General features: G+C 41.6%; 1 protein-coding gene across 1 annotated transcript; it reads right to left on the reverse strand.

The window, feature by feature from the left end:
* Positions 1-1,399: 1,399 nt before the first annotated feature.
* On the reverse strand, positions 1,400-23,588 carry LOC104367198 (putative DBH-like monooxygenase protein 2). The gene is made up of 14 exons (XM_032995053.1): positions 23,520-23,588; positions 19,818-20,030; positions 16,699-16,845; positions 14,983-15,144; positions 13,688-13,771; positions 12,338-12,505; positions 11,287-11,389; positions 10,267-10,433; positions 8,361-8,452; positions 4,173-4,269; positions 3,910-3,969; positions 2,768-2,898; positions 2,354-2,468; positions 1,400-1,639 (listed from the first exon to the last, which is right to left on the reverse strand). The coding sequence occupies exons 1-14, from the start codon at positions 23,586-23,588 to the stop codon at positions 1,400-1,402; spliced, it is 1,848 nt and encodes a 615-aa protein (XP_032850944.1).
* Between the last annotated feature and the right edge of the window lie 2,506 nt (positions 23,589-26,094).

Here is a 26,094-nt window from a genome sequence, read left to right on the forward strand (position 1 = left end):
CAGTTGGAACAGATGATCGCTGTAGGTCCCTTCCAACTGGAACTATTCTATTCTATTCTATTCTATTCTATTCTATTCTATTCTATTCTATTCTATTCTATTCTATTCTATTCTATTCTATTCTATTCTATTCTATTCTATTCTATTCTATTCTATTCTATTCTATTCTATTTATTCTATTAAGCCTCTTGCCCTAATTAAATACAAGGGAGGCTGAATGTCTCACTCAGTACTACCAGCCTCGCCATGACTTGGCTACACTGTGAAAGAGAAGTAATGTGATATATTCCCATAGGAATTTGAAGGGGAAAATGTTTAGTGAGAATTAAGAATATGCTCCTAAGCACAGCACAGTGATCTCAGTAATGTATGTTTTATTTGGGACACAATGCTGAGTCTCTGGATGATTCTCTTGGAATCGCATGGATTCTCTTCATGAGCTTCAAGGCAAATATATTTTTTTTTCTGTCCATGTTTCAGTTTTAACCAAGATAATTGCTAGCTAATAAATGTTCATCAGCCCAGCGAGGAAGGAATCCACTCTGCATGGCTGATTACCCTCCTAATCAGTTTTGTGATGCTTGCTTTTAAAATCTGCAGTTGTTTTTACCTAGTGTACTAATTATTGTCAAAATAAGCAGAGACCCTGCCTTGGGGAATGTGGGGAGAGAATTCGTTGAAAAGTCCCAGTATGAAATCTGAAATTTGGCAGAGTCAGTATGGTGACAAAGAATGTAACTATCATCAGATTTGCTCTTCTAATTCTCATGTATATACTGGGGAAAAATATAAGAGAAGAGAACAGAAAATGGTTCAGCTTTTATACAACTGGAATTCATAGGTTTGCTATATGACAGCATATAAAGTCTGTTTTTCAGTAAGCTCCAAGTCATCGCCTCATTATTACCTGGCCATCAGCAGGTAAATTCCCTGCTATGTAGTCACTGATGGATATTGCAGGACTAGTTTTAGAATCAATCACATTATTTAATAACTAAGGAGCCTAGTTTTCTATACTCACCTAAATACAGGGAGTATGTAGATAGCTTGAGACTAGATAATGATTACAGTGACCAAATACATACAGTAGCCCATCTATGAAAGCTCTGGATTTAATAATTAAGCAGTAGCTATTGAAGAGATTACTATATTCCTGTCTTTACTGAATTATAGTACATTGCTTTTCTGATTTAGAACAAGCTATACTCAAAAGTATTTTTTATGAAAATAAAATAAACGCCAATGCCCTTTGAACCCATTTCTTGCAAAGGGAGATGATTTTCTATTCTGTAAGTATCCTCTCATGTTCAGGGCTGTCAGATCTGGAATACCCCACTACCAGGTGGTAATTACAGAGACTGCTTCAGCAGGCCAGTGATCTGTTCTGGTCTTCTGCCCCTTACTTCCCATAGTCAGAGGCCAAAATAAGGCAAGCAAACACCAGATGTGTGAGAGAAATAAGAGGAAGTGAAGCAATTTCTGTGGTAGCTGATGACTCAGAAGTGCACACTGAGGTCAAATGAAGGTTTGCAGTGGCCCTCAGACCCGACAGTGAGAGTTGTCCAGAAATATTGTGGCAGGCAGCCTGCTCTGGAATACTAATGTCTCTGATTAGACCACTCTCACTTCTTTGGAGTTCCTAGGGGTGGAAGGAAAGAAGGAAAAACAAAATTACATGATCTGTTTTTAAGTTGTGAGCCACAATACTCTGGCATGACACTGCAAGTCTTGGATGTGTTTTAGTCAGTTTTCTTGGTGTCTGGAAGTGTTGCTAGCCATCTCAGATAAAGTAATGACATAGGTCTCCCCTCTGACAGCAGAGAAGCTCTCGGAAATGAGAAGATGGAATTTTGATCCTTTCTGAATTTAAGAGATTTTTTCCCAAACTTACCTCTAAGATGAGTAGGTACCAGAATAAGGCACTGAAATGCAGTCAGATAAGTAGGAGACAGGAAACCCTGTTCCATGTATGTGGGTTTTCTGGATCTCCAGCACTATTTTATTGCTTATTCTGTCCAAAATACTCTGCCATGACATCACTCCCCAGGCACTGTTATATTATCAAGATGCAAAAGTGTTTTTTCTCTTTGGAGAGGAATTTCTAGCTTTTTTAGTTCAAAGTTAAGTGATAGCTAAATATGTCTTGGACAGTTATTTGCAACTGCAGCCTAAGAGTCAGGACTTCATAATTCAGGTAATCCTTTTCAGTTCCTATAGCCATGGATAAGATATGAACAGCTGGTATTACCCAAGGTGTTGTGTGTTGGCTCTGTCTTTCAGCTGTGTTTTGCTGTTGGAACGTGAGAGCCAAGTCCATTTCCCAACCCACAAAGTGAGCAGAAGGGGGGCTTACATTAATGTTTTTAATCATGACTACTTGATTTGCCTCCTTGGCTGCTTTCTCTGCAATTTTGACAGTATCGTTGTCCCAGTCAACGAAGTCCATGGCCATCATTCCTTCCACTGCACTGGAGAAAGAGTAAGGGGCAATGGGGAGGTGAAGATAAACAATGAGAAGAAAAAGGAAGGAAGGGATAAAAAAAAAAAAAAAAAAAGGAAGGAGGAAAAAAAGATAAAGGAGAAGAGATTGTTAAACTATCACAGTTCATAGATTCATGCCACAAGAGGGTTCAATCTGACAGATCCAAGTACATGGCTCTTTCTTCCCTATCAGTAACATTTAATTTTCTTTATCTTTTCCATTTGTTATTCTTCATAGTTATAATTAGCTCTGCTACTTCCAGAAACATGTTGACTCAGGACTCACTCTGAGGCCTCCTGCTTGAGTACGTGCGCAATGTACAAAATGTCAGGGTAGCCCATACAACTGGAGATGTTGTTACGAGGGTAATAGAAGAGGAAAGTGAGACACATCTCATTCATGGTGCTTGGCCCACCCTGCAAAGACACAAGGATGACTCAGAGGTCTGCTGAGATACAACAAGGAGAATATTTCTCCTCAAGAAAACACTCTTTCTCACACCTCATGCAAATCCTCTTTGGTGAAAAAAAAAGAAAAAAAAAATTGTTTGAGAGTTAGAAACAGAGAATAAAAGTATCCTCACAAGAGTCTCATAAATAGGTTGCTCTGTGGTTTTATAACCTAAATCTACTTATTCTCTCCTTCAGGAAAACTACCATCTTTTTATTTCAATTTACAAGATAACAAAATCTGGAACCTCGGGAAGTTCAACTATAATATTCAGGGAATTAACTGAGTGTGACATCCAGATCAGAATTTTAAAGTTGATCCCTGCTTTTGGAATGGGCCCAAGCAAATCAAACAGTGTTGCTCTCTGTGAATTTAAACTCTGTAATCCTCTTTAGGTTGAGTCTCAGTTTCTTGTGCACATTTCTAAGTGCAATAACATCATTAACTCCTCTGCATGGCATATGCTCTAAAATAAGTTATGAAGGTTGAGTATGACAATAATTGTTTGCATGTGAAGTTCTGCAAAACTGACGTCTGGTCTGACTAAGAAGAACTAAAAAGAACATATTTTGAGAAGTCTAAATCAGATCCACCTTCCAGATTATGTCATCTTTTGTATTTGACTTCTGCCTGTCTGCTAAATCCAAGTGTTCAATGATTGAACACCAACTCAGCTGCAAGTTTCGCTACTTGCTCTTGACATTTTGGACAAGAGTTAGCTTGTATAGTATTAGATGCAAGATAGCTTTGTAATCTGTTCATAAGCCTGTAGTAGGAGATGGAGAGCTACTCTCCAGCCATGAAGCATCTGTGCAAGACATGCCTCAGTATGTCAGTGATACTGTGTCTGACACAAGAAATTTTTGCCAGGGCCACGTTTGCTTGAGGAAGAGAGGTGTGTCTGACCAAAAGATTTTAATGGTGATAAACTAATTTTAAAAGCAATGGAAGATTTGTAGATAGAAAAACAAACTTACAAAAGTAACCCCTGACCGATCCAGTGTCTGAAAGTTGCATTCGACCAGGATCTCATCCCCCTAGGGAACACAGTAAGTCACACCATCAGAGTGGTACAGGCAAAACATGCAAAACAACCGCTCGCGACATGGGGAACCAGCAAACTGTGTGAAAACAACGGGCCACAGCCTGAGGTGGAATGAAGGACAGAATATGTTTATGTACTCTGACACCACCTCCCCAGCCTGACCACCCATGGCTACACCCCAGGGGAGGATTGTACTGGTTTGATTATGAGGATTTCCTTCATGTCCCGTATCTCCTGCAGTCTGAAGTCATAGTTATTGTCCTCACAGATGATCCTTAGCTGCTCGCCGTTCCTGGGGAAGACAAAAAAGGGGAGAAAGTGATAATATTTCCAGGGAGGGGAGTGGAATAACCAACTGCTGCATGAAATAAACAGCAGAGAAAAATCCCCTCCAGAAATCATGCCTGATCTCTTTTGTACTCACAGAACATATTTTCAGTGGCAGTCAGTCCCAATCATACACTTGAAATTTCTCACCCAACCCTTTTCAGTCTGGAGTCCAAATATGAACTTTTTACATGTCAGCAATTGTTGTGCCTTGAAACTTTTACCTTTCAAACGCCAGTCTGGGATCCCAGCAGTAAGAACTCCAACGTTTGCATTGCAAAACACTGTCCTAAATAAAAAAACTCTCTGACCCTAACAGAGTTGAGTTGGCAGGCTGCTTAGACCTCCCTTGCAGAAGCAGAAGCATCACATATGAATTCTTCCTTGCTATATCTACAGGGCTTTGTGATATTGCTTCTTAGGTGGTCTCTTCTCTGCTCGAGTGCTGCTTCTCCATCCGTGCTATGGGTCATGAGATCTTGCTAAGTACATTCACAGTACACACTGCATCGTGCACAGAGGCACCCAGCCCACAAATCCTTGTGGCCCTCATGGCCAGGCTGTCCCAGCAGCTGTCACACACCCTGCTTTCTTGGTATAGGTCTTCTTTGAGACTGCTGGCACCCCTGAGCAGGTGAACTGGTAGGCTCATGGCAATGTTCAGCTACACCTTATAACAAAATGGGTTCAGAAGGGAGGAACCTGGCTTGGGGGCCAGGCTTCACAAAAATTCAAGTCAAGAAAGAAGATGCTCTGTCACGTGGCACATGGTTTATGTATACCATGTGGCTTGCATAAAGAGCAGGAGCCAAAAACTATGGGTACTGTCTAGAACAGAATAGCTCTGGCTAGGTCACTCATACTGGCTGTGTGTGCCTTTTGGCCTATGCTGAGGTATTCTGGAATTATCACCTAAAAAGGAGGCAGGTCTGCCTCTAAATTGCTATCAAGGTTCACAGTCTGCTATGTTCTACCAAGGTCAAGCTCCAAAGAGTCTGGGGTCTCTACTAATTGGACAAGTGACTAAGAACAACATAGTTATCCTATGTGTTACAGGGGAAATCCTAGACTGCTTATGGTGCCTGAATCATCTCTGCTCAGAAGGTGTTTCAAACACTTGGCCTTCTGTTCTGGAGACTGTGCTTGAGATGGCTTCAGGGCATGGCCCTAACATGGTAAAGTCTGTAAGAGTCCTTTCTCAGATATGTGCTCATGATATGTGAATTGAACTGTTGCTTTAGTCCTCCCTATGCTCACCTCAAGTGATTCCTAGCAAAGAGGCAGAATCTTCCATTTTCTCCGGATGCCTAAGGAAAACTCTCCTGATTATATCACTCTCTGCTACTTGGAGCATGCTCTTGGAAGGTGTTATCTAGTGAGATGGAGTGAGGCTCACTCATGTTCTCTTTTTGTCTAGCATGGCAATCCAAGTGTCAGGCCAGTTTGGGTGGATGATCACTAGCACTGAAACTGTGGGATGTCTTTAAAGCCAATAGGTTTTATTGATGTCTACTTTGCTCCTTTTCCAAGAGACAACTGTGTTTGCCAGCTATAATGTGCTACTCCTGAGAGACACAGACAGGCATAATTGGGGAGCAAGCATATTCACAGTGCACCTTTCATGTTACAAAATCCCCATTTATTTAGTCTAGTTATAGCAGACCAAGTTTGTTTCCTACGGTTCTTAAAAAGTTTTCCCCTGCTTTTGCCATGTCACAGTTAATCTGCAGAGGCTGCAAGGTGAGTATTTTGCAGATACCGCTGACCAGAGATGGGGAAAATTCCCATCATACAATTATGCTAGTCCCACTTTTCTGAGGTTGCCTTTGAAGGAGCTGCTGGTCACTTAGCCCCATTCCTTGGCATGCTGGGGAGTGGGTAGAGAGACGCACGGCCAGGGTCTTTAAACCATGTTTGATTGCAGGGTGCCACTGGTGTTTAAGGATAACTGAGGAAGGCCATCTTCAAGGCCAGATGTGCCATTTTGGAACAACTTAGATTCTTCTGAATGATATTTCTAATGTGTACTTAGAAGCCAAACGAGGCAACATCTGCCTTCCTCATAACAGAGTTTCACATCAGTTGTCGGGGGCCAGGCACCTTCCTGCCTTCCATAGCTTGTGTACAGTGCAGTTCAGGTTCCCTGCATACCCACCTGAGCAACTGTATGTGTGGAGTTTCTGCAGAGTGAAGCAGCATGTGAGGCAGTGTGTGAGACAGTGCAGGGGTCAGGATTTGGTGTGACAGCACAGCCATCTAAGGACCAGACAATACCAAAGTTTCCCCTTGCCATTCCAGATGGAACTCACGTCACACTCCAGAGTGTGCACCAGCAATGTCACATAGACAGGCAAGGAACTTGATCTTGGAGGTGTCACAGTGAACACTCTAATCTTAGAGTGTCGCTGCAACATCTGGGGCTACACCTGCATTGCTAAATATTGTAGGATAGTGGATTATTCTCTGGCTCACTGGCATGGACTAAGTGTCTGCCTCCCTGTAATTGTCTGCAGTGTGATGCTTGCCTCGTGTTGGGTTATTCTGAAATTAGAAACCTAAGGGGCAGATAGGTGTTATATCTATACTACCAAGGACTTAGACCTCTGTGATGCCTCTTTGGCCTAAAGTACAATTCATTTTTAGTTCTGTGTTTTGTTTTATTTTCAAATTCTAAGTGGCTGAAATAGTGTTCTAGTGCTATGCTGCAGATCATGACTGGTTCTTTTCATAGCTTGAAACTGAGAAATCATGCTTCATGGGCTGGCGTGTGATTAGAGAGCGCACAGGAGTGCTGAAATTTTTTGTGTGGGAGGATGGTGGAGGAAACCAAACCCAGTGTAGTTTTGCCTATGCAGCCCATGGGAACTGGTACACGCAATCCCCAGAACTGCACTTATGTAGCCCCAGGGTGAGCCTGGGTAGCAGAACCAAGTTATGCAAGGACACCGTCTAGCAGCTGACTAGCATGAATGAGCAGCAGTCCAGTGCTTGAGCTCGCTGCCTGGAGTTGTTCTGTTTAATGGGAGGCACAGTCCTAGTCTCTTACCCTCTGCTGAGCTGACCCTTCTTTCCCTAGGAGCTAGTTCTTTGCAGTACAGTTCAGACACTGCAGAGTCTCCTGCACTGACAGACAGATGGAGACTAACCTGGGAACGTAACTCAGATCTTGACAGGCTTGAGAGTTGGGCCCTTGCAAAACTCATGAAGTTCAACAAGTCCAAACTCAAAGTCCTACACTTGGGTTGGGGCAACCCCAAGCACAGTTACAGGCTGGGTGATGAGTAGATTGAGAGCAGCCCTGTGGAGAAGGACTTAGGGGTATTGTTTGTTGAGAAGCTCTACATGACCCAGCAATGTGTGCTTTCAGCCTAAAAAGCCAACTCATCCTGGGCTGTATCAAGAGAAGCATGATCAACAGGTTGAAGGAGGTGATTCTCCCCCTCTGCTCCGCTCTTGTGAGACCCCACCTGGAGTACTGTGTCCAGCTCTGGGCCACCCAACATAAAAAGGACATGGATCTTCTTGAGAGAGTACAGAGGAGGCCAAGAAGATGCTCAGGGGGCTGGAGCACCTCTCCTGTGAGGCCAGGCTGAGAGAGTTGTGGGGGTTCAGCCTGGAGAAGGGAAGGCTCTGCATAAAACTTATCACAGCCTTCCAGTACATAAAGGGGGCCTAAAAGAAAGCTGGAGAGGGACTTCTTAAAAGGGCATGTAGTGATAGGATAAGGGGTTTAAAACTGAAAGAGGGTAGATTTAGATTGGCTATAAGGAAGAAGTTCTTTACTGTGTGGGCAGTGAGACAGTGGCCCAGGGTGCCGAGAGCAGCTGTGGCTGCCCCCTCCCTGGAAGTGTCCAAGGCCAGGTTGGACGGGGCTTTGAACAACCTGGTCTAGTGAATGGTGCCCCAGCCCATGGCAGGGGGGTTGAAACTAGATGATCTTTAAGGTCCCTTCCAACCCAAACCTTTCTGTGATTCTATGATTCTCATCCACTCTAGTCCAAGAGGCACTCTGATCCTGTGGCATGGGCAGCAATACTGTGAGTTTCCTTTTCTTACCGGTATTGAGCAGCTTTCACTCCTCTGCCAGACAAGTGGGTGTGAAGCAAGTAGGCAAAGACATGCAGATCTGGAACCAGCATCCCATTCATCTGTGGTTCAAAATGAAGTAGGTCAGAGCCTGGCAGTCAGAGCATAGCACTATGTTTTAGACCTGCCCATCAAGCTAAATGCTTGATGGAACTCATGTCAGCTTAACTTTTTTTTTAAAAAAAGGAGGTCAAAGACCATTTCCTTATGTAGGTCACTGCTGATTGAAAGGTTGCTCTGATGAGACTTTTTGAAAATTGCTCTTCTGGCTTTAGGTACTCTGGCATAGTTGTCTGAGTTTGTGATATCTCATGCTGGGTACTGTAAGCATATCTTGCTATCAGCTATGTAAAAAAAAAAATAGGATACAGGAGAGGTAATAAGTTAAACATGCAGATACATAATGCAGATAATAGAAAGAACAAAAGCAGAAACTGTAAGACACTGATCCACAGGCCATTAAAAGAACTATCAAAATATAAACCTTAAAAGGTTCCAAGAAAATCGTTGAAAATTGATGAAAAGAAGAAAAATAAGATTACCACAGGTCTCATAAAAGGGAGGGAACCTATGGGTTGTTTGAGGGGTATTGTGGGACTGTGCAAAATTTATGGGATATTCTAAGTGGATTGTAAGAAATGTGCAAAAATTTATTATCAGATGCTTAGGGAAGACGTCAAAGTTAGGGAAAGAGAGAAACAAACATGGGAAAATGGAGAGAAGAGGAGGAGAGCCCTGTTGTACTTAAGAAGGATACTGGTCAGTATGTTTGTCTGACTAAATCTGGTGCCTAACCACTGAAATCAAGACTGTCTTACTAAACTCTGTTCCTAACCATTTTCTGTGTGTTTGTGCTCTCTATACTGTGCATAGGTGTGTGCCTGTGGTTTTGGGGTGGGATGATCCACCAGGAAACTTCAAGCCAGAAAGACTCAAGGTCCAGTCCAGACACTGTGTAAAAGGGCCCTTGATCTTGGCACAGATGCTGGAAGGACTTATGATCTGGACCAGAAGTTGGAGACCCACAAATGTGATTACCTATGGGAGCTGAGTGAGTGAGTGTATGGTTATGTTCCCCTAGTGAAATTCAATCCTGATTAGCCCGAAAGGAGGAAGAGGATTGGGTCCTGTGTGTTCTCCATGCTCGTGTGGATGTTGTTCATGTCTGTGTGGTGCCTGTAAAGGTATTGTACTCCCATCTGTGTTGACCTATTTATGGCCAGCTGATTCTGCTTTCTGGGCATGGGTGCTTGCATGGGTGGGGGGTGTCTATATCTTTGGAGTTTTCCCTCCAGTCTCAGCACCACCTGGGCCTGGGAAAAGGGAAAGTGGCAACCTCACATCTAGCAGTCCTGGAGGGACCTACGAATCCCCTGGATCCCACTGTCCACTTGAATTTATTATTGTTAGCAGCCTCTTGGCTTCGTTTTGAGGGATGTTATACCTCTGCTCTAGAGGTACCTTCTTGACTTGAGAGAGGGCACCACATCCTCCCAGCCTAGTACCTTCCTTCCTGCATCAGTACAACACACCTAAGGTAAGACAAATTCCTCTGCATGTGGTGGAGCTGGGTCCCTTGGGGCTCTTTGGAAGTCACTACATCCCTTGGATTCTGTTTCCCTTTCACCTGGATGGGTTGAATGGGTATTCGAGCCAAGATTCTGACATGTTTACACAGCTCTGCTAATACTCTTGGGCCAAATCTTGCCTACCTGCTAAGTAGTGCTATTGGAAAAGATACTAATTTTGCAACATGCAGAAATGGAGGCTGAGATAATACCCTGCACCAAATATCTTTTGGTCACATCTAGAGCAAGATGAAAGCCCTAAGTGAGAAAGGTCAAGAAGGATTTTGTATGGCTTTCCCCACACTCACTTCATCAAACTGGCTCGAATTGCAAAGGCCATAAGATCTGTAGGATTCTGCTCCAGGAGGAATGAAATGCACAGGGAAAGTGAAGATGCCTGTTTGCAGAACGCCCACATCATAATTCCGTAGCTCTGGAGTATAGTAGATTCGTATCCCTGAGCTGTCAATCAAGCCTGTAAAAAAAAAAAAAAAAAAAAATGATCACTCCTTCAGTAATGACTCCAGAAACATCAGAAGTGGGGCCTGAAGGAACAACACATATAGTGTTGCTTTCCCAATCAAAGGATGGGAGCAGCCACCGATTAACAGGAAGACCTAAGCCCCCCACTCTACCCGCAGTTGTACGGCCCACTGTGATGTACAGCCTCCAAGTCATGCAAGGTGCACGGTTGCACAGATCTCCAATCATAGCACATCTGGATCCAGCCCTGCTTAGAGTCTCAGGCGATTCCCATAAAATCACTCCACACTTTTGTTTCCCCTTCTGTAAAATGATAGCTGCATTGGTTTTGACTGGGATAGAGCTAATTTTTCCTCTTAATAGCTAGAATAGTGCTATGGTGGTGGCATTCTTCATCACCTGTCACAGGGATTGAGTGCTGGAGGTCATGGTAGAAGCCTGAGGTGGTATTATTAGGCTCTCAGGACTTCATCTGACCGTCGGTACACCTATTTCTTGCAGCCACTCTGTCCCTTCTCACTCTGCAACTTTTTCCCGTGATGCCCACATTTCCCTGATGTTTTTCCTAATGCTCCTGCTAGTATCATATCAGGAAGATGTGCGCAGCTTATTTGACGGTAAGACATGTCTAATCTAAACAGATGTAACTGTCTATGTTTCTAAAGTTAAAGTTATTCCTGAATGGGAGCACAGTCTAGTTTCTTCTTACTGTCCTGAAGGTTGTACTGAGCAACATACAGAAGGGTTTCATGCAGAAGCTGGTTTCTCATAGGCTTGTAGGTGAACTTTGAGCTTCCATCCTGAGGCTGTTCTTTGTCAGACAGCTGCCCATCCCCATTACCCACCTGGTAATAAGTCAAAATTGCTGTAATGGATTTCTAGTCGGATGTACCGAGGGTCCCAGGGTGTCCCTATGGAAAATGCAGCTTCATCTGGAAGTTGATAAGACTTGTAGAAAGAGGAAGATGAGGAATAAACTTATTTGAAGTAGTTAGTTTTTAACTCTTCTCTGTCATTTCTTGATTGAAAACTTAGAAAAAGAAAGTTTTTATTTTCTTGCATCTCTGAATATTTAGACATTAGAAATCAAAATGCTGTGGGAAATTATGTCAGTTCCATTTCTTTTCATTCTGAATCAGAACAAGGAAGAGTTTTCAAAATATATTTTTAATGTATCCTTCTGATTGTTTTAATTTTTATTTTTATACTATATTGAATAGGAAATGGTTATAGCATATGTACACTCTTACAACAAATTCCATATCAGTATTGCCACTGCATAATATAAAATCAGAATAAAATCTGTGTAAGGGTTTTGTCCAAAACTTATCTCCTTTCTCTCTCTATCCTCATATACGTGCATACTATAGAAATACGAAATATATTTTGCTCTGAAAAGTACAAGATGGATGCTAAAATTTGTCCAGTACTGACTTCTAACTAGGCTACTCAGTCAGAAGCACCAATTTCACTGAACTTTGAATTATACTCTTCTGAAAAAGAGGCAGAGCCAGTACAAAAAAAAAAAAAAAAAAAGTAGAAAGTAGGTATAAGTAGGTATACTTCTTTCTGTTATGCAAGACTGAAATGAGGATAATTTTGTGAAATTAATCGTAACATTATCAAAAGGTCAGAATGAAAGCCTTAATATATGACAGATAATATTTGTTTAATGCAGATATGATAACATACACACACACAGAGTATCAACAACTACCTAGATAATACCAGCATCACCTGATGCAACAGAATTAGACTCGAGTGGGGACAGTATGAGGAAACTTCTCCAGATTTGTTGGCCCTGCAGGACTGTGGGATCTTACTAGACAAGCTGACAACAAGGGCACTACTGTTCATAACAAGAAATGGGGAGGGGAATGGGCCCTGCAGACTCACCTCTCCTCCAACAGCCCAGCCCACCAGCACCTGAGAGCACAAGGCAAAATCTGGATTGGCTCCATAGCAATCATCTATGCCACGGGGTAACACGCTGACGTTGCCACAAGCATAAACAAGAATATGATGAACCAAGGTTATGTTGTGGGGTGTTATTATGGGTTCAAACTGCAATCAAGAGAGAGTCAAAAAAAGTTACTGTCAACGCTAAAAGATTTATTTCCCAGGCAACCAGAAAGAGCAGTTAACCATATCTTGGGCAAACAGATGTAATCTGATTTGCAAAATGGATGATAAACTGGAGGATGGTTTATCTACTTATTTCGGTATGCATCCAGCATAGTCCATTTTCCAGAAAGGATTCTCATCTTCTTTTAAAGCACCTCCCCTTAATCAGAATCACAAGGGTGTCTGTTTGACCTGTTACGCTGGGCCCTGTTGTTCCAGACCAGAAAAGTAAAGAGTTTACGACATGCACCATTTTCTAGGCTGCAAAGCAAGATAAGGGACCTTGATCTCAGGTTCACTGTAATTCACAGCTACATCAGTTGTGCCAAAAGTGCTATAATCAAGATAGTTTAAAATAAACCTCACAAATAACTTGTATCTGTTCATTAATCACTGAACTTTCTACCAGCACTGATGAGATCAGGTTTTAAAGTCCTGATGTTACCACAAGAACTGACTAAAACTTCTGAGTTTGCTCAGTAGGTTTACCTGTTAAATTAATTTTTCCAGTCCATGCAAAATCTTCCTTATGAAATTTTGCCTTATGCCATTGTAGTGGAACATCTATTTTTAAATCTTCTAAACCCACAAAACTAAGAAGGGTTGCTTGACCCTGAAGCAAAGTTATCTGAATTTGAGAAGTAAACTCGTCTTGCTTTGGAAAGATCCTTGTTTCTTTTCTTTGCTCTTCATTTTCTTCATATTCAATATTGAAAACAGGACGGCAAAAATGTTTTCCCTTTTATATAAATATTCTTAGCAATCTCTGAAGAAAAAAAGCTAAGGTCCTTTCAATATAGAAAATTCTGGAGGATCCACTTACTCTCAGAGATGCCAACAGGTAACATGACTTGAGCTCACTACACTGCAACATCAGACGTGTAGCAAGGATTCTTCAGGTGTGATGTACATAAAGACAAAGGTACTTCCAAGGCTAGAAACAAGGCAGAGCTTATCTCCACACGAGCCAAAGTAGCTGGCTCATACCAATGGCAATGAAGGACGGATGGAATGCTCCCAAATTTATACTAAAATGCTGTAAAAGACACACCTGTATGCATGATTGAAGGAGGAAGTCTGTCCTGTCCTGTTTTTCCCCAGTCAGGCATCCTGCAAGTTTACCTTGTAAATATGGTGCTTCTGCTTGACCACGGGCAGTGGGAGAAATGTACAGGCATACTTGGTTTCTTCAATGGGAACAGCAAACTGGAAAATAAACACACACAAGTTACACTGGCAACTCAATAATGTGCACGAGGAATTGAAGAAGCCAAAGGGATGTAGTGCAAGGAGAAGGAGACCCAGAACTGGAGGGGACAGGAAGGGTCATGCATTTAGCAAACAACTGCTTGGGATTTGGTTGTAATGAGTGAGATTAAAGGATTCAAGAAGATGAAACTGTATTCTGATGAAGGGAAATCATATTTGTCAGCTTCACCAGGTCTTAAATCCTTTTTCTTTCAGATTTTTTCTGTTTTGTTTTTGTTTTTGTTTTTTCCCAAAAGGGAATTGCATTACTAATTTGCCTATTGTATCATGAACCAAGTGTAGAAAACATCCGTCCAGTTCAATTAATGTTTTTAATTGCTGGTTTTCTGCAGTCACAAGCACAACACGTGAGAGCACTAATCCCACAAATCTTTGCATAAAAATAGTGCTCCTCTTTACTATGGAATATTGCCCACACTGATCAGCAGATTCTGCTGCGTCTTGAGTGAGTGAGTGCTGACTGTGTGGGCTGATGCTGTTTAAAGAAGGAAGGTGTTAATGCAATACCACACTGTGCTGGCATTTTTGAACTCCATTTGACAAGGATAGCACATGTGGCATGAGGTGATGCTAACAGGGGGCTCCAGCTCTCCTGGTAAATCCTTATATCTAACACTGAGATGCTCCATGAATTAATACTGGAGGCAGTGCACACAGTAGTGTATATGGCATTTTCTGAGCCAGACTTGTCACAGAGCATTTAAATGTATATCCATTCTTTCTCCTCTCTGTCATATTGTGCAGTTCCCATGAAACTAAGATGGGAAGCAGTAAATATCTTCAGTGTATTACAGGGTTTTTTTATATGGGTCTGTATGGATGGTACAACAGACCTGTATACATATAATAATTACATTGCAATTTAGTAGCACCACAGTCTGTGTCTGGCTCCCTAAACTCTAGTCAAGGGAACAGATAACACCTTACAGCATTTTCCTAACAAATAAGCCCTTTACCCTCCACACAGCAAGCCTTCCATTCCCACTTCATTCCTACTCTTTCCAGCTCTAGTTGCGTGTTTCCAAGATCAGTCCTGTCCATCTTTGACCTGTGCAATCCAAACCTCCAGCATGGGCATGATCAACTTTGCAAAGAAAGGCAGAAGAAGGGGAAATTTTTAGTATGCCAAGTTCTTGTCCAATACTTACATTGTCCAGCCTCAGGTCATAGGTGAAGAATATTTTGGGGTCATTTAAGTCAGATGGGCCTCTGTACCTCATCAAGAAAAGAGATTTGGAAAATCTTTGGCCTTTAAAGAATTGGACTGTGTCATCAGTGCCAAATGCAACAATGAGGCGTGCTGTGTCCGTCTGTAATGGAAGTGTTTCACTGAAAAATCTCCTTCATTCCTTCCCATCAACCACACACACACGTACTCACCCTACACCACATGCCTTATACTACTGCACATGTATTAAAATGCAATCCACATACTAACCATATGCAATTAGAAGCCACCCAAAATAATATAACTGTGCATATTTGGTACGTACCCAGACACCACTCAATCAATATGTCAGAACACACAACAGAAAGTAAGCAGTGTAACACACAAGATTTGTCTTGTCCAGAGACATAATGTTTTATTCCCAAAGAGAGGGTGCTGGCTAGAAAAGACACACTGTCATTTCACACACATTATTAAAGCACTCATGGATTTAAAGTGCTGGTATGTGAAATGAAAGAAAGATGAAAAAAAGGCTGTGAGGGTTTTGATAGAGATTTCCGAACCTGCATCACTTTGTGTTTAGATGTTCAGATACTGAGTGTCTGGATAATGTTCTAGCTGTGACAGCTGTACAATGGTGCTAAAGATCCTATTTTCAGATATTTGCACATCCTAGAGCAGGCAGATGCAGTTCATTTATCTGTATATACTGTTAATGCGCTTTGGGCAATTTTTACAAAGCATTACTGAGGGACTTACACAAAAAACTAACAAAACTCTAGTCCCCTGATTCCCCATTACCAGGCACTGTTGAGCACGAATGTGCTGAATGATCTACCTGGATCTGCCCCATCACGTAAGGACAGCGGCCACCATCGAAGTCTGTAGGTTCTTCCCACTCAGAATGGGGTAATATTTCTTTCGATTAGTAAAGGTCATTAAGGTTTATGACTACAAAGTCATCTAACCAGTCATTTGCACGTGTATTTGAACTGCAGAAAAATGGTGAATGTACACCTAATTCCGGACACATTCTGAGTAGGATAAGCCTTGGATAATGCTGATTTACCCAGAAGTCTCTCAAGCAAAGGTGAGATAGTGTAAACAGTGTCTATATATGTAGAGTTCCACAACTGTGAGCATTTGAATTGCTTGTAAACCTTAGCAAAGCATATTTTTGAAAAATCTCTCACTTAAAATAACAATTTGGGTTTGCTAAGCTTTTAGTGTCAGTCAATACCAATATGAAGCTCTTCTAAGAGAGGACTGAGATTATCAAAACGTTCTGAATTTGCTAAACACAATTCTTACCAACATACTGCCTTGTATTAGGCAAATAAAAATTTTATCCCCCACACACGATTGTTATTTCGTACATGACAAAGAAGAGAGAAACAGAGAAATGAGCAGAATTTTTAAGAGCTGTGTTCAGTCTTAAGAAAATGTTGAGATATATATCTTCCTGATTCTTTGATGGAAAACATTGTAAGAAAACATCTGTACATCAAAATAGTGCCATTGAAATGGGCTCCTATAAATGTGGCTGTATGGTTCCATATTTTTCTTTATATTACTATTATTGTACTGTTGTGAGAAAAACCTGTCGTTCTCAGATCTGATCTGAGGGATCTGGGAATACAGTGGGACATGAGAGCAGCTTTGTTTGGGATGTGCCTTGAGCAACCCCCTTTCTTACCGTGATATCAAGGTCATTTGGGTCACACGTCCGGAGGTGGCGTTTGAACAGCATGGTAGTGGAGGTCTCATTCTCTGTCACTGACAGCAGTTGGTAGTCCTGGCTCTCATCTTCCTCAAGCGTTGCCTCATCTACCATGTGACAATCCTGGAAAAGGAACAGTGGTCAAAGCAATAGAGAGAAGAGCAGAACTTCCTACACTCCAAGAGGTCAAGTTTCCAAGTACCACTGGTGGGACCCAAGTAATTATCAAAGCATTTAATTCTCCAAAAGCTCCTCTGCTTTCACTGGTGATTGCCACAAGCCAATTGAAAAGAACTCACACCCAGTCCCTGCTATATCCAGCTGCTCAAGGAAAGCCCATGAACCCCATCACCCAGAGGATGGGCTGGGTAGGATGGAAACTAGAGGGTCTTCACTGCTCCCTGAGCGAGTGACTTGCTACACGCTGGAGCATAGGAGCACATCTGGCTCAACCACACAGGGTGGGAAGTAAAATAAGTCCTATTGAAAAACAGAGGTCGTTCAAAAGTAAAATATTTTATCCATACCAGAGTTTCTACTTTAACTCTTAGGTTTTCCATACCACCTGAGAGCTGGGCCTGGTTGTGGGTGTTAAGGTCTCCTAGAAACAACAAGCTAACCAATGGATTTACCAGCACAGGCATAGTGAAAAAGACAAATAATACATTACTGCGGTCATCAAATGCAATTGTTACTTGGTTAAAGGGCACAAAAACATGAGCAGACTTTGAAAAATATCTGAATGTCTAGATCCTGTAGAAATCTCACTGGGAACAGAATGGGCCACAATAACTGCTGGTATGAAAATATGAGGTGAGAAGGTGGGACTGTACACACAGCTGAAGAAAGGGAAGAAGGTTAAAAAGGAGCAAAGCTCCGAATTGGCTGACAGAGATCGTGTCATATTTTTGTGGCAAAGGAGTTCAAATGACCAGAAATTAGAAGGTAGTGGCTGCAGATGGGATGAAAATCTCTCCTAGAGAAACCTGAAACATAATAAAGCAGATGTCTCCCTAATATACAGCTGTTAAGTGCTACATTGAAAAATATTTTTATGTGAAATCTTTCCTGGTAATTTTTCCTCCCCTCTCTGTTCCTTTAAGTGATTATTTCAAAACCTGCTTATAGCTTTTGCTAAATTTCCCAGTATCTCCTCTTCTTCCTATTCTTTCTTCTTTAATTTATCCATGGATTTGGAATTTCAGAGTATTCAAAACAAGTTTTCTCTAACCCAAGTTCTCAATTTATAGAGACATATCATAGTTTGAAAATACAGCTTTTGTTTTCCTACTGTTCTGAAATAGCTGTTGCACTCTTTCCTTAAAAGATCAAAATTCAAAGATAAGTAGTCTGCAAATGAGCTACTCTGAAATAAATTAAATATTTAAAATTAAATGTACCTTATGAAAGAGGAAGGAAGCAAACACCTGGGGAAAAAAAAAAAAAAAAAAAAAAGACTTTGTGAAAACAAGACTGTTTGGCTAGTTTTTCTCCCATTGGACATTAATCCAATAATGACTTTGCTATGGCTGTAGTAAAGAGGAAAATTAAAACCAAAACCAAGGATGAGAGAGAGAGAGGGTTAGAAGGAAGTATGCAAATGGAAAACCCCACTTAAACTCCATTTACAGTGACTAGCATATTTTTCCTTCAGTCTGTTCCATGGGTTCAGTGGATGTGCTTTACAGCCTGCTGAGCAAATGTCGATTTCTGTGGTCATTCATGTGCTTGTTTACTGAAATGTCTCCAGACCTAATGCATTGGGAGATATTTTCTGATATATAAAAGAATTGGAAAAACCTAAACTTTTGTGAGACCAAAATTATTTTCTAACATAAGCAATGAGTTTCAGCTACCAATGCAGAAAAACATTGAAAATGTTAAATATGTCTTCTGAAAAGAATGGAATATTTTGTATTTTTGAAACCAAACACTTCACTTTTCAGGATGTTCTTTTAGGAGAAATTAATGGTTTGGTTTTACCCCAAAACACTATTAAAAAATAATTATTAAAAAATAAAGAACAAGTGCTTCTTCTATATTCATCACAATTTTCTTCCCTGTAGTCATTAACAACTAAAAATGGCCTGTCTGTGTCACAATTACAAGAAGATTTCAAAATTGGGTATTACAAGAATGGTTTTGCAAGCAACTGACAACCACAAGTAAGTCTAGCTACCCCACCCCTTCCAAAATTCACCCATTTTAGAAAATCACTAAGACGTATTTCATGCAAAACACAGTTTACTGTTGTGTGAAAAGGGAAGTGAAAACAGCTGAACAAAATAAAACCACTGTGACCAGCAAGCACTTCATGAGTGTAAATGCTTTTTCTTTCTGTATCTGGATAACATTAAACTGCCTGCTTCTCCTTCGCAATCCAAAACAAAACCAAACAACAGCCTGTTTGTTTTTTTTTTTTTTTTTTATTTAGCACCTTCAGTGGCATTTTGTTCCTCTGAATTCCAGCTGTTTTAACATCAGACATCTATCCTTAGTGGTTGCTTTTACAGACAATGGGAAAAGCAGAAAATCCCAAGGATGTCCTACCTTATTCCTAAGGGAGACATTTAAGACCATCAGGAAGAAGCAACCTTTGGAGGTGAATGCATGTCTCCACTTACTACAGAGGAAACCAATTAAATTAATCTTTGAGGAGCTTCAGTGAGGGAAAACATCGGAATTTCACGTCTGACTGCTGTCTGACCTGACCTCTGGTTTGGGTGAATCAGAAGTTACACTCCTAGCAGCCTCTTCTAGCTTCATGGGAGGTGATTGCTTCAGTCATACCTAATTGGTTCTGGCTGTGGTTTTGACTTGCAGATGGGATCAGTTTGTCTGCCTAAACATCATCTAGTGCCATTTGGGATACCACGAGGTGTCTCAGGAAGCTGCATGGAGCTAGCAGGTATGACACAGGACCTGCAGAAGACCTGGGCTCTTCTGGACTGTCAATCAGAGGCCATGCCAACTAAGGATCTCAAGTGGCCTCTGACATCTATCTTGAGCCAGTTGAGCTCATATGCTTTCAAGCCAGTATACTTGGATCATGACCCCTGGCAAAGAGGGATGCAGAGGAAGTCTTTTCAACTTACAGAGAAGTAGATACTGCCATTTGGGAAGATACCTCCTATCACAATGTCAGATCCAGGCAATTCTCCGCGAGGGCTGAATCCAAATGCCACCCAGCCCGTTGTAGGGACCTGCAGCTCAAACGTCATCAGCTCCTGTTCGTCATGGTCCCAGCGGAGGTAGACCGTGTTTGAAGGATCCAGGAAGATGGAGAAACGCAGCAGTGGAGGTGCAGGCTGACCAGAACAAAAGAATGGGAGAAACAAGAGGAAGAGCATACCCTTGATTCTTGAGAGTAGAACTGCCATCATCAGCAGGACCACTGCAGTTTGGGTCTTGCTGATACCTTGGGCAGCTATTCTGCTGTGAGGGGCCCAGTTTATATGGAAGTGCACGAGGCTGGGCCTGTTGCCAGGAGGGAGGAGTAGAAACCAAGTGTTCTAGATCAAATTTAATATGTAGGAAAGATCAGCTCTTTACATAATATGCCCTGGCACCCTGCCTCAGTGAAAGCACTGGCCTAGTGGCCTTTATCTTAAAACATTTCCAATAGATTTTTGTACTACGCAACCAAAACCAGAAACAAAGCATTCATCTCCCACCCAGTACTCCTCAGGGTGGGTGAATGTGGGCTCCTCTCACCAAGGTAAAGGCGCTCTTCTGGCTAAAGTGCCTTTCTGTTGCAAATGCTGAAATGAACTCTGACTATGCCATCCTGTCGTCTAGTATGACGATTATTGGCAAGTTTGTTGGAAAGGGTCTGGTGAGTCTTGATGCCATGGCTTATCAGAGGAAGCTCCTATGGCACATAAAAGGGTAGCAATCTTGACTGTAGTGGAATAGTAAAATAAAAATGCCTTTGTTCCATGCGCTATGCCTTGGTGGGAGTGAGTGGAAGGAGAAAAGGGCGTCATCTGTTGCCCTGCCTAAGACCTTTCATTGTAATGACATGAAAAACAAAGAGCGTCAGCAGGTTTCCAACTGGTTCTTCCAGGAAGTGCCTTGTGCATCTCATCTCCAATTTGTCTAGTTGCATAATCCATTACAAAACATAGCCTGGGTCTGTGGATTTTGAAGGACATTGTAGTTTATTCATATTTACTTGCTAGGGAAGCCTGGAAAAGCCCATTTGTATTAATCTGCAGAGACAAATTCTCGCAGAACAAAAGAGTAACAGAGAAGGAGAGATATCTAATCTGATCTTCAGGGACAGGGCTTAAGCAGATCCAATTGCATACAGAGTATTTGAATCCCATGTTACGTTGTTGACAGTCCTGCTGTAGACAACAAGTATATTTGTGGTCTCTTTTGTGAATGATGTAATACAATGCCAACATTTTAAATTTTCCATATTCCTGATAGTCCCTGATAGTCACTGTTCTGGGGGAACTAGGCAGCGCTGAGGGCTACGGTAATGCAAGATGAGTATTTCAAGGCTAGGACAGCACAGGGATATCAAAACTGAAGGACTTCAGCCCCTCTGTGGGGAGAACCAAAGAGAGTTCCTGATGAAGGGGAGTGGGAAAAAGGGAAGGGAATCTGCATGGTTGCATTAGGGTGCTTGGCAGAGCTACTGGTGTGAGAAATTTTCACCATTGCTGGTTCTCCACTCTTTTAAGCAGAAAATCCCTTTCTCACGTGGAAGGGAGCGTGAGATCAGGGGATGCATCTGAGACACTTCTGGAAGACATGACTATCCTCGGATTACAAGGAGGGATGGTTTAGCTGTGTGACAAAGATTAGAATTGCATGGTTTCTTTGATGGAGCAGGATGTGGTGGTTGCATGCCACTGCTGAGGGGTGTGGGAGAGATATTCAGGAACAGGAAGATAGCACAGATTGACAGTGAGCAACATGCCAAAGAAAATTATAAAATTATAGATGACCTGAGTAGAGGAAAGAAGATAAAAACTGCCTGCTTTAAAAAACTAAGTGCTCTTACAGAACCCAAGTGTGAAAAGAAAGAGAGTCAGAATCACAAGTTGCAATGACACCTCTGAGGATTTGCCTCAGGCAGCAGGCAGAGACACAGAGGGAGAAGAGGAAAACAGTGATGGTTCACTGCGTTTTCTCTTTGGCAATTGCAATGATGTACAACAAACTCAGGAGATGAAGAAGAATGAAAATTCTATGCCCTTTTGAAATGCCCCTGAAGGCTCCACTGCTGAAACCTTTTGCTGGCAGCACACACGTCCCGGACACGCAGCCAACTTCAACCCTCCATGTCTCCCCAGCTCAGCAACAACCTGTGGCAGTGCAGGGTAGGAAGCACAGGATTCCCATTATAACCAGTTGAAGCAACATTATTATTTAATTTCAGAATACTTGACCTTCTGTTGAGGTCATTTGACACCTTTCCTTGCTTTTTTAGGCCAATTTTAAACAAAATACTAAATTAAACAAATAAAAAAAAAGTCACAGAGTCTTGTTTCAGCAATGTGGAAAGAGTCTTTCATCACTAGGCCATCTAAAATATCTATTTATGCAGATATTAAGGCAAGAGATTTATGCCTGCAGTGACAATAAAAGGCCTAGACAACAGACTTATATCTCCTCAAAATGAGGGATTAATGAGGGAGAAAGGCAGCATTTTAAAAACAGCTACTTCTGCCAGTGTTCATGTGTAAGGATAGTTAAAGGACCCTACCTCTAATAATGTTGACACTTCTGTTGTGATGAACGATAGGAATAAAACTAAATATTGTTATTTAAAATAGTTTAAATTACCATTTTCTGACTTTATCCTTCATTTTATCAAGGTTAAAGAAGTGGTGTTAAGCACCACTTCTTTGCAGCGATGCTCAGACTAAGACCTACTTTCTTCTTTATTTTTTGTGTTTGTTTTTTGGGAAGGAAATATGGAAATTATGGAAATATGCTATATTTTGGTTTAGATCGAAATGGTGGGAAGACCACTGCCTGTTAGACAGTAAAGGGAACAACAGTAACAACAGTAGAGTTGGTCACTTATTTTTCAAATGAAATATTTTTCTCAAAAAATGAGGACTTGCTGAAACCACAGCTTGTCACTTAGACACACCACACTGCCAACAGTTTGTCAGGGAAAGCTTTCAGTTCCAAGTGGAATTAGGGACTGGAAAAAAAGAGGAAAAGAAACAACTGCCCGAACGAGCTAGTAAGAAAGGACATTTGGTAGGTTGATATCCAGCTTCTGGAGGATGTGTTGTAGGATTTGGAGCAAGGCTTGAAGCTGAAACCTGTATCTCAAGCCAATACACAGTCAGCAGAATATCTGCTATTTTGGCATTCGTTTATTACCCTCCTTTAAAATGTCTCAGCTGTATTACCCAGAGGAAGATAAAGGGAGGATGTTAATGAAAGACAAGTGAAAGGACAGTGTCAAAGGGAATGCCCTGGGTGAAAATGAATGGGTTGTAAGCACTGGCAAGAAGTGAGGCGTGTCAGTGGGGGAATCAAGGTTTTCAAGACTAGGATAAGTGCAGGCAGTTCAACTCTGTGCCTCGTGCCCAGAACAAGGTTTGCCTGATAGCACTTGTTACAGTGCTTGCAATAATTATAACATTTGCTGTGTGCTGAACAATGCATATTGGCACAGTGCGAGTGTGTAGATTAGTGGTGCAGTTTACCTGCTGAAAAAGGAAGAAGTAAGGCCTCATTAGAGAATTTATTAACTCCGTTTCCTGATTCTCAGAAGTTCAGGTTTCAAGTATGGTAAATATTTCTTGTTTCTCCCCATCTCTGACCTTCCCAATGACTGTGTCCTCTAGAAAGCCTTTAGGCAATGCAGGACTACTTTCATGTGGGAAATGCATTATGTTGCATTATATTGCACTGTGAGATGCTGCAGTTTAGATTGCTATGCTTTGCAATATGGTGCACAGTACTGTATCATACTGAGATGGGTGACACTCCCCTGTAAGGCATTGTATGATATGTAATTATATTATGCTCACTGTTTGGAATAAAATTAACCAGCAGGTTCAAAAATGACTGGAGACCGATACCCAGACAGATATTCTAACAGAGTGATAACTTGAACATTTGGTAACTAGGCTAAAAATATCCTTGCATTCACCACCACACATTGCTGCACTTCTTTGACAGCCCTCCTTTTCCATGTTTGGATCCATCCCAGATCCTCTGGGTTTCAGAAAACTGTAGACTTTGTGAAAGTTGGTATCAAGCTGACTTACCTTTTGCCACACATCTGCAGGACTAATTCTACCAAATCACATGGGGAGCCCATAGCAAGAAGCAGAGGAGATAGAGGCTCCTTACTGAGTAAAGCATTCAATCCTGAAGGGGTTGGCATAGGGGAGATCGTTTTCATGAGCTGCCTTGTGAAAGGACTTCACCTTTTCTTAACATAATTTCTTGGCTCTTTCACTGCTATCGGCTTGTTTTTCCATTGCAGTGTTACACAAATACTCCTGTTCCTACAGTTGTCCCATTACAGCTGTGAAAAACCTTCTCTTTTTTCACAGGCTGAAAATTCTGGATGCCCTGAACAAAACTCTGAGGACAGAGAGTTGATTGTTCTCTTTATATTAAGCAATTTCCAAAGTGGGCTAGGAAGGAAAGAGACAGTACAAGAGCATGTGAGGAATATTTAGGGAAGGGGGAATTGTAGGGCTGTAATTCTTTTGCCCCCTTTCCCTTCCCAAGCTTCAAAGGGGCGACAAAAGTGCTGTTGAAGGCAGGGGCACTGGAGGTTATGGACAAAGGCCTTTTGGAACAGATATAAACAATACAGTGTCTACATACTCATTTTGCTGACAGAGTTGTAATTTGAAAACTAAGACCACTGGGAAGGATAGAGGGTCAAAGATGACCAGTTCCCAGGCTGAAAAATTGGTTTTTGCTATCTCACTTAACAAACAGGAGGGCACATGCACACTTATAGCCACAGAAATTTATGCCTGCTGATAAACCCTTGCACTGTAGACTGGGAATAATCAGGAGCGTCTACTTGTGACGGTCACAGACCTGGGCAGGCAGCAAAACCACAGATTCATTTCTAGCAGGAGGATCATGAGAGGTTGTTTGAGCAGTGCGTTGTCTGGAAATAAGCACGGAATGGTGAGAATGAAGTGTCCCCTGCTGCACAACTCCAGCCATGCCCATGGAAGCAGCAACCTCCCGTACAAACACACAGGATGCCACTAAGGAAACTCTTGATTATTATTGCTTGTTTCTTCCTAGCAGAAGCAACAATTTAGTCAATGGTCAACCTTTCGGATGTGAAGAACTAGCAGGTTTAATGTGCTTAAATCATAATTACTGTAACACCTTTTTTTTTTTTTTTTTTTTAATCGCGCAATATGATTCCCTGTGTATAATCTACATTATGTCCATCCCATACAGTGCAGTGCTGTGTGGATACTAGTACTGATATAAAGAAGATCCAATCAAGTAAAAGAGAAGACTGGGTGTTTCGTTAGAAATAATTCTTAGTGCTTTGTCTATTCAATATTATTAAACAAATGATTGGTTCTCACAGCATGCAAGTAATATCCTTGGAACACAAGGTCACAGAGCTGACAAGAGAGAAAAAATTAATTCTAAGACCTTAAAGCTTCCTAGAGTTTCCCTATCACAAATTACTGTAATTCTTCAATTTGTTTGGCCTAGCAATGATTTTACTGTGACAACTCTGCTTTTAAAAAAATATCTGGAAATAATGTGACCTATCTCTCAGTTTCTCTGTCAAGTGTCTCTGCAGACTAAAAAATTCACATGGCTTTAATCTGCCTAGTCTGACAAAAATTAAAGGTTTGATAAATAGATAAAAGCTAGCATTAGAAAGAATTATACGTCTGGTTAGCACCTTGCCCCAGGGTAGATGATCCCTGCTTATTCACACAGATGTTGCAGGAGTCACAGTGTGTTATGTGTACATTGTGCATCGTGTTATCAAAACAATGCAAAACAAGCGCAAGAGGGAGCAAGCTGCAAAATCTCTGCTTTAGATTTCTTGTACTTTTTTTTTCTGAGAGCTTCTTAGCTGCATTTATTCAGTGAAGTAATTGCTGAACTCATTCTTTGCTTCCTCCCTGGAAGGGTTCAAGGCCAGGTTGGACGGGGCTTTGAGCAACCTGCTCTAGTGGAAGGTGTCCCTGCCCAGGGCAGGGGCTTGGAACTAGATGATCTTTAAGGTCCCTTCCAACCCCAACCATTCTATGGTTCTGTTTGGTTTTTTTCAGTGTGGTACAGAGATACTGTTGTACTTTCATGTCTCAATTCTACCCTTATGTAACATAGGGGGATTTTTATTTTTTTTTTTATTGTTGTTGTTGTTGTTTGGGTCGGGGTAGAACC

Source organism: Tyto alba, unplaced genomic scaffold (assembly GCF_018691265.1).
Source record: "Tyto alba isolate M040663 unplaced genomic scaffold, T.alba_DEE_v4.0 Super-Scaffold_21, whole genome shotgun sequence".
Taxonomy (NCBI): domain Eukaryota; kingdom Metazoa; phylum Chordata; class Aves; order Strigiformes; family Tytonidae; genus Tyto; species Tyto alba.

Excerpts from the sequence above, each read along its gene's own strand:
- LOC104367198 (XM_032995053.1), bottom strand. The coding sequence starts at position 23,588 with ATGCATTTCCCACATGAAAGTAGTCCTGCATTGCCTAAAGGCTTTCTA. Across the intron at positions 20,031-23,519 it reads AGGACACAGTCATTGGGAAG|CCTGCACCTCCACTGCTGCG; the intron begins GTCAGAGATGGG and ends TGTTCTGGTCAG. Across the intron at positions 4,270-8,360 it reads GTGAAAGCTGCTCAATACCG|GAACGGCGAGCAGCTAAGGA; the intron begins GTAAGAAAAGGA and ends TGTCTTCCCCAG.